Source organism: Otolemur garnettii, unplaced genomic scaffold, assembly GCF_000181295.1.
Source record: "Otolemur garnettii isolate 467f Iridium unplaced genomic scaffold, OtoGar3 scaffold00303, whole genome shotgun sequence".
NCBI classification, from domain to species: Eukaryota; Metazoa; Chordata; class Mammalia; order Primates; family Galagidae; genus Otolemur; species Otolemur garnettii.
The window spans coordinates 584666-602998 of NW_003852698.1; the positions used below are offsets into that span (position 1 = coordinate 584666).

Below are 18333 nucleotides of genomic sequence, written 5' to 3' on the forward strand. Positions count from 1 at the left end.
CATTAGTAAAACTAAGGAGATCTGAATAAAGGATGGACTTTAGTTAATAACAAAGTATAAATATTGGTTTTATTAACTGTGACAAATATACCATACTAAATAAGATGTTAATAATAGTGAACACTGGTGTGGCTTGTATGGATGGGAACTCTACATAAATCTAAAACTATTCTGAAGTTAAAAGTTTATTGTGAAAAATAATAAATTAGGTCAGACTAACTTGAACATTTAAAAATCTTCAAGAACGTTAACCAAACTTGTTATGAAATCTTATCAAATCCTTACAGACAGAAAAGGAGAACCATGGGCCGGACGCAGTGAAAATAAGTATATTTGATAAAATGGTAACAATTAAAGGGTATTAACATAAGGCCCAAAGGCAAGCAGAAAGATTCTGGACATAATATTTTTATGGTTATGATCAAGAATGTGGGGTGGGGCTCGGAGCCTGTAGCACAGTGGTTATGGCACTAGCCATACATGCCAAGGGTAGCCGGTTCGAAACCAGCCCAGGCCAGCTGCAACAAAAAAATAGCTGGGCGCTGTGGTGGGTGCCTGTAGTCTCAGCCACTTGGGAGGCTGAGGCAAGAGAACTGCTTAACCCCAAGAGTTGGAGGTTGATGTGAGCAGTGACGCCATGGCACTCTACTGAGGGTGACAAAGTGAAACTCAGTAGAGTGAGTTTCAAAACTCTCAAAAAAAGAACGTGGCTAGGTGCAATGGCTCAGACCTGTAATTCCAGCACTCTGGGAGGCAGAGGCAGGACAATCACCTGAGCTCAGGAGGTCCAGAGCAGCCTGAGCAAGTGCGAGACCCCAGGCTCTATTAATAATAGGAAAACTAGGTGGGTGTGGTAGTGGGTACCTATAGTCCCAGTTATGTGGGAGGCTGAGACAGGAGGATCACTTAAGGTCAAGAGTTTGAGGTTCCTTGTGAGATAGGGCACCTCAGCACTCTACCCAGGGCACAGAGTGAGACTCTGCCTCTTCCTCCACCAAAAATAATCTGGATGTCAGTAGGATATGTGCAAATGAATTCTGCTATTGAGAGGAAATTGGGAAGGACAAAAAACCTTGAATAACAAAATCATGATAAAAAGGATCTTGACAAGTTGGGGAGACAAAAATGGATCTAATACAATGAAATTAAGCAGAAAAAAGTAATAAATTTGCATATAAAAATTTAGTTTGGGGAGATATAATGAAAAGTAGCATTTATTTAAAAATTTTTGTTGTGATTTAGTAACCTCACTGAATTATGACAATAATGTGGCTTCCCAAAAAGGTAATGTCCCCTTAGGTCACACAGACTTGAGTACTAGGTGTTACAATGGAGGGGGTGAGGTTAAATTTAGGGTAGAGATTACTGTTGAGAATTACACATTAAAGAGAACAACAAAAAACACTCAAAGATGAGAAATCATGATTGTAGACTTAAAATCATACCACACTAGAAAGGTTTTGGTCTACAAAAGAAAAGAAGACTAGATGTGGGCATGACAGCTATCTTTAAAAATCTTAGTTGTGGCCAGGAGTGGTAGCTCACACCTGTGATACCAGCTTGGAGGCTGAGATGGGAGGATCCCTGGAGCTCAGAAGACCTGGCTGAGCAAGAGTGCAACACGGTCTCTACTAAAAAATGGGTTAACTAGCTGGGTGTTGTGGTAGGTGCTTGTAGTCCCAACTACTCAAGAGGCTGAGGCCAGAGGACCAATTAAGCCTAGGAGTTTGAGGTTGCTGTGAGCTAGGCTGAAATCACAGCACTCTAGCCTGGGAGACCAAGTGAGACTCTGCCTCAAAAAATCCCACAAAACCACACCGCAGTTCTCACTGAATGAAAGAGGGTTTATACTTTGATATGGGTTTAAGTTGTCGCACTATATACAAAAGACAGAAACTCTAAGAATACAGTTTTCACAATTTTCACAATGAAGGTTTTCTAACAGCAGGCTATGAATAGTCTAAACTACATAGTTCGTACTCTAGAAGTATTCAAGCAAAGGCTAATTTTATTTATCAGTAATAGAGAGAAATTAAAATTAAGTAACAAATAATTGAGCATTAAATACATTTTTGGTTTAAGATTAGGACTAAAGAAAGGCACAACTATTATGAAAATATGCCTAACGTTCCTTTGATATTCAAAACCATTACCTGACTTGTACTGGTTTAGTCATAAAGAGTTACCTCACTCTAAGATGCTAAAACTTTATAGTGAAACCAGTGTCTTTAATTTTGAGTCCTGTTCACCCTCACTTTCCTAAATCAAAGAGCATTTTATTCTTGGTTTAGCTAGGCTTTCATAGGTCCAACATTAACCAATTAAATAATAAACTAAAATGATTCAGGATTAAGTGGATTATATATCATACAAATTAACACATCAAAATTTCAAAGGTTTCACTATGAACAAAGCAACGACTACAGCCACGGAGGTATGCTCCTGATAACCTGAGCTCGTGCACTTCATACTTGCTAGATTTACGGTTGTAAAATCTTCCAGTCACATAACAGCCCTCCGCTAGCTACCTACAATCCATTCGCTTTGTAGAAACTCCTCAGGGCTACACAGTCCAAATTATTGCAGTGACTATGACAGGAGAAGACCAAGAAATAAAGCAACACACAGATGGGCAAAGACACCTGTTAACAGATACAAGGTTAAGCACGTTCAAACAAGTAGGGATATTGAGCCCATTATCTTTTAAAATAAAGTGTAAATCTCTGCTAAGATTCCTTTTTCCTGCATTACTGAAATATCTGAGTTTAGCAAAATGCTATTTAGAACCTGACAATGGAAAAAAGGAGTTAATCCTTTTTAAAAACTAACTGCAGTTTTATTTTATTAGGCAAGGTTCCACAGGACAAAATATTTAAAAAGAGAGGTTGAGGACTTGACTGTAATTTCTGGGTCTGCTTCTCGTCACCGGCAAAGTGATATGGAAAAGATAACTCATCTTTCTTAGCCTCCATTTTCTCACCTGTAAAGTAGGGACAATAAAGATCCTACCCTTTTCACAGGATCACTGTGAAGGCTAAATGAAATCATGAATATAAAAAGTACTTTCCAAACTGTTAGAAACCACACAAAGTAATTTGATATTATTAATACGTCACATCCAATATTTCCAAAAGCTGAGAGGATCACAAAGTATAGTCTGATGCTAGAAAGAAAGCATACGGTGTTACCCTCTTGGGAATGAAGTTCATATCACAAAAGCAAAAACTCTATGATTCTCATTTTTTAAATTTATTATTATTATTTTAAATAATGAGGGCCTCCTTTCCATTTCTCCAAGGCTTCAAGAACACTACAGCTAATCTCTGGCTATCCAGGAAGGCATGGGACACAAAAAATAAACTTCCTGTGAAAACTAACAAACAGGTGACACTATTAGAACTACCAGGAAAGCCTGGAGAAATGGAAGAGAGGAAAGCCTAAAGAGAAAGTTGAAGACTGGCTGGGAAATCTTGTGGCAAATATCAAAGAACCAGAAGAGTCTACAGGCAATGGGGTTGACTAACACTCACACTCCCTTCTATGGCTTTCCTAACTTGTTACCATGTAGCAAATGACCCAGAGTTTGCCATCAATCAACAAGAAACACAGCAATGAATGATATAAAGCTTATAGGGGTAAATGTATGCTCTTTTCATTAGACATATTACAAAATATTTTTTTCTTATTAACTTCTTCAATAAATACATTGGGAAAGGGTTAAAGTGAAATATGAGCACACTCTCCAAAATAATCTCAAGAAAAGTATCTAGAAGGTAACTGTACTTTTCTTCATGGTATATTCAATTTTTAAATCCTGAATATTGTTATACATATTAGTCATTTAGCCATCTCCTTCCAACAGGAAACGTGCCAGTTTGAATTTATTGCCAGAGCTCATATAAAAAAAAAAAAATGCAGGATAAAATAAGAATGAGCAATTAACTGACCAAGAGCACTAATCCAAACACAGAAGACTTCGGAGTCCTAGCACTGGTTTCTCTTTTGAGGAAAACCCTTTAACTACCCTATTTCTACTTCTCCAACGATCAAGTTAAGTGTTAAATATAAGCCTGATGGCCACCTGTCAGGATGTTACAGAGGGAACTCCTCTGTTGAAATGATGTTCGGGAAAAATTCTAGTTTCTCTGTTACTCTAAGATTCTATAATCCTAGAAATATATCTTCCCTAAAATTTAAAAAAAAAAAAAAAGATGAAGGGCTTCAGCACCTCAGAAGAAATCTAATTAAATGGTCTCTTTTTAGGATATCTTGAGATGAATTATATCAAAACAACTTTAATACTTATTTTTTCTAGTCTAATGTTCTTTTTTTCTCTCTCTCTAGAAATTTACCTTTATCCTTATCCAATGGTTCCTGGGAAAGAACAGTGCACAGCACCGGGTTTTTCCACACCCCAGTCTCTTGAGCTAGAGTAGCTAAAAAATGCAATTCACAGCTGCCATTCTCCATCAGCTTTTCATGAGCTACCTATAAATATTAAATAAACATCCAAAGAATTACAACAGATTTTTTAAAGCAAGCTTATCAGGCTTTAAATATAACACTAAACTTTCAAAAATTAAGAATTTTATCTTAAAAATTTCATGTCATATTTACAAATTCCTTTACTTCTGATATTTAAAGATGAATTTCAAGGATAAGAAACAAATCAATTATAAATCTTAAGTAAGTATATTTAGAGAAGTCCATATGTTTTCTCAATGTCTAAACCCAAGTAAAGTTACTTCTCAAGGATGCTATCAGAATATCCATAAGCATAAAAGACCTTCCACATTTTATATCCTCTGTGTTAGTAAAAAAATCCCCCCAATCTACATTAATAAAAAGATCTATATGACAACCTACACAATTTCCAATAAAAGAGACTCACAAAAAGAAAACAACTAAATGTATGATTTTCATTTATTCATTACATAGCTTTGGCATTTCACATTAGAGCTAACAATGAACCTTGCTTACTAGTTGTTTCCAAGTGTTCACAAACTTGGCATATTCTTCAGTCCAAAAAATATCAATGGTTTTTATTCAAATCACAAAATATTTATTGAGAATTTTGATGAACAAAATTCCAGGGAACAGCAACTTAAGCCCTTATGGGGCCTATTCTCTCATGGGATAAGGAAATGTTTAGACAATTAAAACACAAGGAAAATATGCTACCTAAAACATACACTGTTAGGTAGGTATAAACTAGCCTTGAGGAAGCTCTGAAATACATGTAGGAGCAAAGTGTCATGGAAACTCAAAGCTTCATGCCACATTCAAGCAAAAGTCTATTCTTCAAAGCCTTAAAGCCAATCTTTCCACTGCAACAAAGTTCAGGTACTTTAAGAAATTTTCTTTGAGAAGTGGATGCAGAGGAATTCAAAGATTTCCCTTAGAATTCACATAAAAAGGTATCAACTAGTGGTTCTGTTTCAAAAAGGAGAGTTTACAAATTTATCTTATATTGGCAAACAAAATAAAAAATGAATGTTTGGAAGTTTATCTTATGTTGACAAAATATACCAAACATGAGTTTAGTGTATTTGTATATAAACAACATATTTAATTAATACTGTGGTAGGGTTTAATCTGTATGTTAAACAATAGAAAGCTCTGAAACAATTATTTACCTAAAAAGAAATACTTGGGGCTAAGCACAGTGGCTCACACCTGTAATCCTAGCACCCAGGTGGGTGAGTCGCTCACAGGTTCAAGACCAGTCTGAGCAAAACACAAGACCCCTCTACTAAAAAAGTAGAAAAACTGAGGCAAGAGGATCACTTGAGCCCAAGAGTTAGAGGTTGCTGTGAGCTATGACACCATGGCACTATATCCAGAGTGACAGCTTAAGACTCTGTCTCAAAAAGAAAAAAAAAAAAAAAAAGGAAAGGAATAGTTTGTGGAAAAAACCCAAGACACAAGTAACTGTAAAACTGCATGCTCAAAACAAGTTACTGCAATGTGACGGACAAGACGAGACTCTCTCATTTCAACAAAGTCCATTAGGCCTTGATTGGGTTTAAGAGCCAATGTGGAACCCTGGAGTATTAAATAAGATATATAAAGTCTTCCTTTAAGGACTTAGCACTTGATATAGATTTTAGTGTTATTATATATTAAAATAGAAAAGTTTATTTATTTGCCTCTTGTTTGTATTTCACATACTTCTAAAATTTAAGACTAAATTTCTTAATGTACTTCTTATAGAAAACCCTAAAGCCAAAAGATATTTTAAGAACTCTGGTAAGAGAAACAGAGAAAAAGAACCGTATCTTTTGAAACTAGCTAGCAGGAATATTCTTTTGAACAAAACAATTAATCAAAATTTACCTGAAGCTATACTATAATTAGCACAATCTAGTGCTTGAAACAGAATTTAACTTTCTTGAAAACACTCCAAAACAGCTAAGTGCTAAATTGTGTAGTACCATGTGTAAGTAGAATGATAGCACCAAATGAGAGACAAAGCACATGTTTTTAGATAGAGGCAGAAAAGCATGGGCTTTAGAATAAAGAATCATTTTTCAAGTATTAGCTGTGTAAGTTTGGCAGATAAATATCTGAAAGCATGAGCCTCGGTTTCTTCACCTTTAAAATGGGGAAAATATCCCTACCCATAGAAAGTTTTCACAAGGATTAAATGATGCATGTTACATTCCTATAAAGCATACTGGACATTTCCAGCAATCAGTTAAACTGTTTTTAAATCCAAATGAGGACTTTTTTTTGTTTCCTTAGTGCTCTGACAAAGCCCTAAATTATCTGATTTTAAGAAATGTGCAGTATTAATATATCTCAGTGCACACACACAGTGGCAACTGATGTGTGTTATCATTTACATGTTTTAAAGTTTAACCAAATAATTAAGAATACAGAAAACTGATGCAAGATAAACCTATGTTAAGTCTAATAGGTAAAGATTCTTACCTGCACCAGTGACTGAAATTGTTGCCACTGTTTATCTGGTAACTCAACAGGCAGACACAGTAAAAGTTCAACACAGCTTCTAAAAAAACAAAAAATGGATACACATAATTATTAAAATTCAAAGTAAAATAAAACTAGTAATTCACCAGATTGTCCATAATTAATCCATTTAAAATTAAACTATCATATGACATGAGATAATAAAGTAAATTTTGTTTCTTTACAAACATATCTAGTTTTTTATTTACTCAAAGGTATACTCACAATGCCAAGCGTTCCAGAACCAAGGCTACATTTTCACATTCAGATGTAAGATAAGGTCGGGCTTTAACATAACTTTGGATAGCCACTGTGTATACCTCCAATAAAGGCAAGGGATCTTCTGAAGTTTTCCATTTCTCTGCATATTCTAGAAGTGTCTGTTTTGGAAGAAGTAATAAAAAGTATTCAAAATGTAAATCAAAATACACATTAACTAATCAGTTGTGTTTTTCTTTTCTCCCTGAGAAATTTTTGAAAAATAACATTTTTATTTATAGAAACAAAACATAGCTTATAGTAATAAAAATATTAAAAGAAATAAAGCCAGAGTCTTGTTTTTGGCAGCTCTCTGGAGGAAAAAGTAAATTCATTCACCAACGGTATCATTTCACCAAAGCCAGTGTTAAAAGAGTATAGGTATCAGCTCCTCTCCCAGGTCAAAATGCTGCTTTTCACTCAATAATTTCTAAGTTATAAACATTATTTTAAAAAGAGACACCTGGACAAGTAATACTTGACCAGCCAGGCACACAGTAAAGAATTTCAAATAATATTTTTTCTAGGTTTTGTATAAGGAGAAGCAAATTCAATATCTAACAAAAAATGAATCACATATAGTTAGCAAAAACATATACGATTTTTTGATAAGGTTTATCTTAAAAAGTCATTAAAAGACCTTTAATACATAAAATTAATATCAAAGATATTAAAGAATGATTATAAAGTCAAGTAATTTTATAATAAAGTATTTTATAATTAAAAACATTTCTCATCCTTCTGTGAAGTAAATACTTTAAATTCATCTCATCAGAATTTTTTTGAGACAGAGTCTCAAGCTGTGCTGTCAGTAGAGTAACGTGGCATCACAGCTCACAGCAGCCTCAGGCTCAAGTGATTTTCTTGCCTCAGCCTCCCAAGTAACTGTGTCTGCAGGTGCCCGCCACAACATCCAGCTATTTTGTTGTTGTTGCTGCAGTTGTCTTTGTTGTTTAGCTGGCCCGGGACTGGGTTCAAATACCTGCCAGCCTCGTTGTATGTGGTTGGCAACCTAACCACAGAGCTATGGGCACCACCCTCATCAGAATTATTTTTTTAAGAAGTTACTTATCTTCTTTGAATGAAAAGATGGAAGAAAATGGCAACAGCAGAAATGTAAATAAATCTTAAGACTATAGCTATTAAAATCACGAGTTGCAAAAAACTAAAAGGTTATATACAGTTAAACTAAATTAAGTGCAACTTTAATCTGATGTTTCTGTAATACAGAAGCCTGCCACAATTGGTCTTCATTGCACTATGGAAAAATTCAGATGTCTTTTCCTAGAAAAAAGGGTATATTGAGGGGGAAAAAAAAAATCTCTGCCACAAGGGTTTGTATCCTCTGTCATACAGAAGCAATTATAAAAACAGAAGGAAAAAAAAGCAAGGGAATTTATACTCTACTACTAAACACTCAAAAGAAAACACTATTTTGTCCTCTCTGCTAAACTCTAACTAGCTGAAATGGTAAGATCATTCAAACAAAAAAAGAAAGAAAAAGCAACAGAAAGGCAAACTGGTAAATTACAGGGTAACATAACATACTCTTACACACATAACAACAATCCACCTTGAGTAGTCACATTCATAGACCCTGGCCCTCTCTCTCCTCCAGCTATCCCCTTCCCCCTGTCCTTTCCTTTCCTTTCTTTCAAGGAGTGAGTGCAAAATACTGATTGCCAGAAGAGCTATACAGAGAAAGGCTAGAAAACCTGAAGCCACAGTGTGCTGGGCAGGATGGGTGGCAGGTCTAAAACCAACTCAGATGGCAAAATTTCCAGGTAAAGTTGAAGTGGAAAAACTTATTTCTCAGATACCCAGGGAAAAACACCCACCCATGTCTTGCCCAGGCGTGCCCTAAAACAAATTTGTTCTTGTATCAATACTTTTCACCTCACCTCACAGTCCCACTATATTTCAAATTTTCATGGTACAAAATAAATTCTGTATGGAGATAGAAACAATCAGGGATAAGTCCTCTAGCACCATCCAAATTTGAAAAACTCAGAAATCCAAAGGTAAAGTGTTTTCTGAACATCTAAGTTCAAGGCAGGAACAGAGATGCTGGGTTGGGGGCATCAGTGTTTTTATACAAAGCACGTTCTTGGCAATCTCCATGTTGGCCTGGGCTGCAAACACCTAAGGAAGAGTGAGGCTTCCCATCATACCCAAGACAATTCAGGCTTCAGTGTTATTTTACATGTAATTTCAACCCTGAGTCTCACTTTTGCAAATGTTAGGGATCAGGAACCAATACCCCAAAATACTGCACATAGAAAAGCTGAACAAGAAATCTTAAGGACTCTCTGACACCCCCGTCCCCTCTAGGCTCTCAATCTTCTGTCTCTCCCACAGCACAGGATGAAGTTGTTTTCTGAAGTTCCCTTATTTGTGTAGAGTTCAGACTCACCAAACAAAAAAACAATTACCTCTTATCCCTTTCCTGAGTTTTCACTAACTGAACTAGATGACGCAGGAAAAGAGAGCGAAGTCTACCAATACATTTGGACAGACTTTTGTCACAAACCAAAGTCTGTAGCCTTTTGTCCCAGGCCACTGTATGTTCAAGTCCACTGAATTCCTCTAAAAATGACTTATTACTCACTTGAAATCGTCCACACTCCCTATTGTCCTTTCGCTTAAGGAGGAGGATAAAGAGCATCCGGAGTCAACTGGGAGGGTGGGGAATCACATCCAATGATGAATAAATTTGTATGTCTTTTCTCCCATTAGTTAATTTTTTGTCTAATTGATTTTCATCAAAGGATGAAAGGGAAGTTTTCCCTTAGCCCTTATACAGGCGAATTCTCATTTTCTTTTACACATCCTTCAAATAAAGAGTAACTTACTATGTATTTCTTATAGATCTGAACAATTATACCCTCTAATCTTTTGAAGGACAATGAGAGAGCTATGGTCTACTGGAAGATGAAAAGAGTCTCTTTTCATCAGAACAATTATGAACTGGAATCAGCTCCTGGTTGAACCAAAACAAAGTAGAACAAACTATACAAGATAATATGGAATTCAATGATGCAATCACTCAAAGAGGATGTTAGATTTACCATTCACAGCAATCTTTCAAGCTTGTGCCACTGATAGGCAAACAGGTGTGTTGTAATAAAAAACATCCTGCATTGTAAGAGTATCTTCCTCGTATGTTAGTGAGATGAATTATTATTAATATTTTTGAGACAGATTGCCCTGGGTAGAGTGCTGTGGCATCATAGCTCACAGTAACCTGCAACTTGGACTCAAGCAATCCTCTTGCCTCAGTTTTTCTATTTTTAGTAGAGACAGGGTCTCGCTTTTGCTCAGGCTGGTCTCAAACTCATGAGCTCAAGCAATCCACCTGCCTCAGTCTCCCAAGAGTGCTAGGATTACAGGTGTGAGCCACTGTGTTGGCCAGTGAGATGATTTTTGACTGAGGGACTGCCAGATAGTTTCAGCAGAGGAACTGTCACCAGAAAGACCAAGCTGGTTAGAGAGCTGGGACTTCCAGCCCCACTCCCTCCACCTCTCAGGAGGTAAAAGGGGCAAAAGACTGAGTTCAGTCTCCAATGGCCTCTTACTTAATCTGGCTTATCTATGTAATGGAAGCTTCACAAAATTCTCTAAACAGGATTCAGAGAAAACACCCAAGTGCTGGGAAGGCAGCACAGCCCGACTTCACAGGGACAGTGACCCTGTGCTCGAGACCCTTTCGGACCTTACCCTATGTACCCCTCCACCTGTCTGTCCATCTGTATCCTACATGATATATTACTGTAACAGTAACTACAGCACTTTCTTGAGTTCAGTGAGCTATTCCATCATATTATTAAACCTAAGCCTTCTATCAAATATTGTAGTCAACTCAGAAGTATAATTTGGGGTATTGGTATTGGAAATGGTGTCTGACCAAATTCCCATACTTTTCCCCCATTAACACAACAGTTTTTGTTCTCACATTGTTCAATAAATAAATAAATATGTCTATATACATATATACTCCTGGGGATGGAAAATGATTAGGGGAAGGAAAGTCAAAAGTATCATTAAGAGAAGCATACATACATACATGAGTAGACAAAGGTGAAATTCATCTGGTTTGGAGAGAGGTGTGAAGATACAGAACAAACCTAAACATCTCCCTGCAAGGCACCAGATTGCTTCCATTATTGAGTAATCTGTAAGCTAAGTATGGTAGGAAAATCAAAAGCTTTGTAACACAGATTGATGGAACTCAGGATACTTAATCTGGATAACCAGTAGCACTTACTGAATACCTACCATGTGCCAGGCACTGTTCTAAGAGCTTAACATGTATTACCTATTAAGTAAATTATAGCAATAGGCCTACATTAAAAGTGAAGAAGACAAGGCATAAAAAGGCTAAGCCAGGGGTCCTCAAACTTTTTAAACAGGGGGCCAGTTCACTATCCCTCAGACCATTGGAGGGCTGGACTGCAGGCCCCAGGACAAGTTGGCTGCTAAGCGGGACAGGCAGCAGTGGCAAAAACACCCAGTGGGCTGGATAAATGTCCTTGGTGGGCCGCATGTGGCCTATGGGCCGTAGTTTGAGGACGCCTGGGTTAAGCAATCAGTTGCAAGATCACAGAGCTAGGAAAAGACAAATACAGGATTCAAACTCTCATAGTATGACCCCAGAGTTTGTGTACTTTACTGTGCTGTCCATTCCTGGGGAAATAAAAATTTCATTCACAGCTAAATTCATACATCTAAAGGCTTGTCACATAAGAAAAGAGTTAATTTTACTTTGTGTGTTCTTACAGGACACACCAGAACCACCAGGTTAAGATCTGAAAAGAGATACATTCCTGCTTACTACACAAGGTAGAACCATCAATTAGAATTAATCAAAAACAGAACAGACTGGCCTCCTGAGACAGGTGGTAACTTATCAACTGAAGTTACTGAACAGGAACGAGAGGACTCTAACCATAGGATGCTGTGAAGGAGTCACATTCTGGAGACACATTCCATCACAGGGGCTGAACCCTGTGTGTGAGTGCCTGTGTGTTGCCAAACTGGTGGCCCATGAATGTTTCCACTAATGTGCACTGTGTTCAAAAAATATTTGAATTAGTTCCTAGTATTTAGAAATCTTAAGTTTTAAGCTTAAGATTCCTCACTTTCCTTTTAAAAAAAAAAAATCCAACAATGCTGGGCCCACATTCCAGCATGCAACTGGTCAGAGCTCAGTGATGATCCCAGCTTCCCACTGAGACCAGTACAGGCCCACTGGCTGCTTCCAGTTTCATCCCACTCTTTCAGGGACCTGGCAGATGCCTACAGGGATCTGGGGTCAGGCTGGTGCAGTGTGGCTGCATGTGTCACGGCATAAGCCTAAGATACAGAGAGCTACTAGAAATGAGAGGTTAAAGAACTGTGTTCTAAAAGGGGTTCTCAGCCGCTTTTCCATTATTGTCTTCTCTTAATGATACTTTTGACTTTTCTTCCCCTAATCGTTTTCCATCCCCAATTTTTTTTTTGAGACAGAGTCTCAAGCTATCGCCCTTGTCCCCCAGTGTCACAGCTCACAGGAACCTCCAACTCCTGGGCTTAAGCGATTCTCTTGCTTCAGCCTTCAGGCACCTGCCACAATGCACCCTATTTTGTTGTTATTGTCATTGTTGTTTAGCAGGCCCAGGCCATGTTCAAACCCCCCAGTCCTGGTGCATGTGGCCGGGTACCACCAAAGTGCAGAGCTGAGACTGCAATATATTTTTTATATGTTTTGGGGGCCTTACTGGCCTAATCCTAGAAATGTGAAGAAGCTTACAGTTAGGAAACTCTTCTATTGAGTCTTCTATTGTAATTTACTGTGACAACAGATTTTAACAAGGGAACTACTTAATTATCTCAATAACTACAAAAAACAAACAAAAAAAAGCAAACCCCAAAATACAAAAAAGGCATACAGGAGTGCCTTCTTATTTATGGAGAATACATTCTAAGTCGCCCACCCCCCATGGATGCCTGAAACTGGGGAAAGTACCAAACCCTAGTAGTATTTTTCCTGTGCATATATAATCATGATAAAGTTTAATTTACAAATTAGGCATTGTAAGAGATTAACAAAAATAAAACAATTGCAACGATAAAATTCTGGACCAGGGTAACAGAAATTACAGAAAGCGAAACTGAGAGTGAGGACTGCCTTAGTGAGACTCTGAGTAGGGGCTGTGATAATAGAAGTGTAATTTGAGGTAAAGAAAAATTAAAATCTTTTCACAACAGGAATAGAAGGGAAGAGCCTTAACTTGGCAGAAGGTAGTAAAACCCATAGTAAACTTCATTCTTAAGTGTGAAATGTTAGAAGCATTTGCTTTTCAAGTCAGAAACAAAACAAACAGCCTATCAGTCCTTCTATTCAACACCGCAGGCTATCAGCACAATTAAAAAACAGAGGAAAGAAATATGGGCTGGAAAGAAAAAAATGGTATTACTAGAGACGATGCACACAGGAGAAAGTCAAGAGCTCCCAGGAGTCAATCAAAACACAAAACCAGCTGCAATTCTATCAAAAAGCTGCAGTTAAGAAGTGTGACTATTAGAAAGGTGACATTCGCAATAGCAAAACCTAGGAGGTGCCTGAGAGTAAATCTAAAAAAAATTTATATTTTTAGAAAAAAGTTATGAAACTCCATTTAAAAAATAAAAGGAGGCAGTATAAATGGAAATACCACATACAAAGATATTAGAAGAAGAAAAAATTTAAAGATGACAACATGGGCCAAGTTTAATCTAAAAAGTCAAAGCAATGGCAATGAAAATCTCATAGAACTTTTCACAGAACTTGATGCATTGACCAGATCTAGAGTTCAGAAGGCCAATTAATTTCAAAGAACCAGGTGAGATTACCTGCCCTAATCAGCCAATAAGACTTACCTTACAACTACATAGAAATTAAGACAGTGTAATACATGTCTCAATATAGGTATAGGTGACAGCAAAGAACGAGGTTTCAGAGCTAGGTGTGATGGTGTATATGGGAGGTTGGTATATAACAGATGTGCCATTAGAAATCAATAAAGAAAGTAGTTACTATTCCAAAATAGTGCTCAAACAACCAGCTATACAGGAAAGAAAAGTTATAGGTATTCCCACCATAGGACAAAATTATATTCTATGTAAATTACAAATCTAAATATGACAAGCAGTATTTTAAAACTTTAGAAAGAATTAAATGTGTATTTATCTTAAGGCACTGGGGCAATGATGGGCTGTGGGACACACACACACAACCACAAGGGCAGACAGTGATAAACTGTAGCTACATTATAGTTAAAACTCTTCTGTTCAACAAAACCCCACAGAAAATCAGACAGAAAGCTACAAAACTAGGAAGAAACTGTGCGATTCACAAGTAATACACAGTAACACAGTAAATTCATAACACAAAAATAACTTTCACAAATAAGTTAAAAAAAACTAACAGAAAAAGGCAAAGGATAAAAACAATTCGCTAAATAGACAATCCAGTAGACAGATAAAAATCTGTGATTAACTAAATTCCCAAATTCACTTTGGAGAAAAAAAACAAACGAACAAAGAAAAACAAAAACAAAAACAAACAAACCACCATGGTTCTCCTGATGAGAACTGGAGAAGGTGGTTGTTCCCAGCTACTAATCCGATGAAGTCTGACTTTCTAAAAGCTTTTGTTCACTTTCAGTTCTCACGTCTGCCTCAGCACCTATGTGAGCTTTTCTATCACCACATGGCCTTCTGAGGAGGCTGCCTCTATATCACCTTTTTTTCCAAACCAAGAATTCAGAAGTCTCTCCAATATACAATGAAATCCAGGTTTATTTAACAGCCTTCCTTCTGCACTGTTCTGGTTCAGATACTTGTTTTCCTTGGTCCTCTGTAGTAGTTACTTCAGTAGCACGTTAGCATTTTCAAAAAGAACCAATTACTTATGGGATACTACGTGCTATTTCAATAAATGTACATGATGTATAATGATCAAATCAGAATTAGCATATCCATCACCGCAAACATTTATCATTTCTTTGTGTTGGGTACATTCAAAATTCACTCTTGTTGTTAATTATAGTCCCCATATAGTGCTATGGAACATGAGACTTATTTCTCCTACCTAGTACTATTTTTATTTTTTGAGACACAATCTTACTTTGTTGCCTGGACTACATAGAGTTCAATAATACAATCACAGCTCACTGCAATCTTGAATTCCTGAACTCAAGCAATAATAAAAACAGAAAATAAAAATTATCCAGGGGCAGTGGTTCATGCCTATAATCCTAGCACTCTGGGAGGCCAAGGAAGGTAGACGGCTTGACCTCAGGAATTCAAGATCAGCCTGAGCCAGAGCAAGACTCCATCTCTAAAATTAGCCCAGCGTGGTGGCAGGCACCTGTAGTCACAGCTACTCGGGAGGCTGAGGCAAAAGGCTCACTTAAGCCCAAGAGTTTGAGGTTGCTGTGAGCTATGACACCACAGCACTCTACCAACGGTGATAAAATAAGACTCTGTCTCAAAATAAATTAAATAAATAAATAAAATATTACTTGGAATTCAGGATGGACCATCATCCTAGATAAATTGGAGTAAGGCACACTTATCTAAGAAAGAGACAGTGGACAGAAGGAGATTACTTATTTGAATCCGTGAGGAAACCAAGACAGCAATCTGTTAAAATCCAAAATAATCTGGCTGAGTATGATAGATTATGCCTGTAATCTCAGTACTTGAAGAGATCAAGATGGGTGGATCACTTCAGGCCACGCATTTGAGCCCAAGCCTGGGCAACATAATGAGATCATGTCTCTATCAAAAGAATAAAAAAGGATGAATTAAAATATTAACATCTCCACTGTAGGAGGAAGCACATCCTTGGCAATGATGACCAGTTAAGATGAAATCTGTCTCTGCACCCCCACTCTCTCTGTTCTTCTCCACCCTACCACATCCCACCTCTCTCACGCTGGCTGACTGGGACAGAGGAGGTCAATGGCTCCTGTGCCCTCTGGCCTTGGCTTCAGTTTGGCTAGTGGGAAGTCCTCGCAGAAGATTAGAGGGTAAAGTGTGAGGATTTCTGGTTCCTGCCCTATGAAATCTAGTCAGGCTGACCCAATCTCTGGCCACAAGGTTAAGCTCTTCTTAAGGCAGAGGACTTGTCCCTTCAGGCCTAGGGTGGTAACAGCCTGGTGGCACCTGTTCCAGCTTCCTGCATGGTCCCTTTGTGATTTCCCTGCATACATCCAAATTTGTCCCTTTGTAAATATAACCTCCTTGAACTGCCTTATTTTCAGTGTGCCATTTGTTTCCTTTTAGGATCTTCATAGATAGGTGCAGAGTTTAAAAAAAATTCTCTCAGGGAGCCCAAGAGCAAAAAGCCTGAGGCTCACTGGTCCAGACTAGCACTCACTCATTCAATCACACCCTCAGTACGCACTGATTGCATTGAGCCCAGTGCTCTATTAAAGCCTAGAGATGGAGTCCCTCTTCTCAAGTAATATAGAGATGGTGGGCCAGGCAGACACACAAGCAATTAAACAAAGAGCAACAAGATTGAGTGCAGTATGTGCTTTAATAAGGGTCTGAACAACAACAATGGGTTAGGAATTTGACATTAATTCATATTCCCACACACTCAAATGTGAGGGTGTGAGGTGATCATTCACAGAAACTGAGCCTTGTCAAGGGTGTCCAACTTTTTTTTTCTGCCACACATTGGAAGATTAAAAAGTTGGTCTTTGCAGCATTTTAGTGGCCTGAGCCAGTCGTGACCCCAAATCTCCCCACACCCACCCGATGTGGTGCGACCATTCATCTCTCTAGTTTCTGTAGACTTTACAGTGTAGAGTCCACCCTCTGCTTATGAGCAAGGTTTATAGAAGCACCACATCAAATTCCTGGTACAAAGAGTCTCAATTTTGAAATATATGAGCATGTTTGATGCTAAACTATTTACAATGCCACAAATACTAATTCCCTGAGAAACAGTATTTTACAGAAACAGAAGGTTCAAAAAAAATGATGTCTAGTATATAACTTAGAGAGGATTATTCTTACATTACATGCATCAAATTAATTCTCCCAATGCTATATAACCATTTCTCCACATAGAAGACTAAAAAATATATATTTTGACCATCAGTCTGCACAATATCTAACTTTGTATTTACTTTGCAAGAAACATAAAGCATATGTCTGGGAGACCCATACTTTACACTGTGACTCCCATAGTCAAGCAGTCAGAGGGTAAACTCATGGCTCTAAATACAGGTGATGATTTTAGACCCACATACAGCGAAAAACTGCACATGGGAAGTCCAAAAATCCTAAAGAGTAAACCCCCTACAGAGAATGTGCTCTAATACCTTCAGGAACCACAGCCCAGTATATGTATACAATCATGATCAAAGAAAGAGTCTAGATGCCACAATTTATTATGGTGTATAAGTTTCAATTTAACTTGCTGGGGCTAAGCCAGAAAGGGTGCCATAGTCTACTCAAGAGTGCTTCAAATGGGCCAATGACCACATAACATATACTTACTTCAGAACATGATACACAATGGTAGGAAGCCTGGCTAAGAAGGTGATCAGTTTCCTTCATCTCTACATTCTGTAGTAACTGCCCTGCAGGGTAATAAAATTCAACAGAAACAGATTTTGTCTTAGTCATTTATATTACACTTACTGGTCCACTTTTTGAATAAAAACAAATGAAAAACATTTTTCTAGAAAAAAATGTTAATTAATATAGGCTGAACTATGAAGAATAGTCAGTACTGAGACAACTGGATATCTGCACACATAAAAATGAAATAAGATAGTTACCTTACATCCTACACAAAATTAGCTCAGAATGGGACAAACGTAACTGAACAGCTAAACCTTCTGGAAGCGCTTTTAAGATGCAAAACCAACAACATAATCTATGAAAAAAAAAGTTGGGCTGGGCATAGTGGCTCAAGCCTGTAATCCCAGTACTTGGGAGGCCGAGGCAGGTGGATTGCCTGAGCCAGATCAAGACCCTGTCCCTAAAAAAATAGCTGGGCCTTCTGGCAGGTGCCTGTAGTCCCAGCTACTTGGGAGGCTGAGGCAAAAGAACTGCTTGAGC

At 37.7% G+C, this 18333-nt stretch overlaps 1 protein-coding gene across 3 annotated transcripts in view; it reads right to left on the reverse strand.

Moving 5' to 3' along the window:
• The window catches only part of ZNF292 (zinc finger protein 292), a 101909-nt gene that overhangs the window by 37354 nt on the left and 46222 nt on the right, over window positions 1–18333 (reverse strand). Inside the window, exons 2-4 of one of the 3 annotated variants that reach the window (XM_003803433.3) lie at window positions 7198–7352; window positions 6934–7012; window positions 4353–4488 (exon numbers count right to left, since the gene is read on the reverse strand). In XM_003803433.3, the coding sequence (XP_003803481.1) occupies window positions 4353–4488; window positions 6934–7012; window positions 7198–7352 (370 nt within the window). Of the gene's footprint in view, window positions 1–4352; window positions 4489–6933; window positions 7013–7197; window positions 7353–18333 lie in introns of those variants that run through there. The other 2 variants (XM_023508990.1, XM_023508991.1) reach the window with 2 other exon arrangements.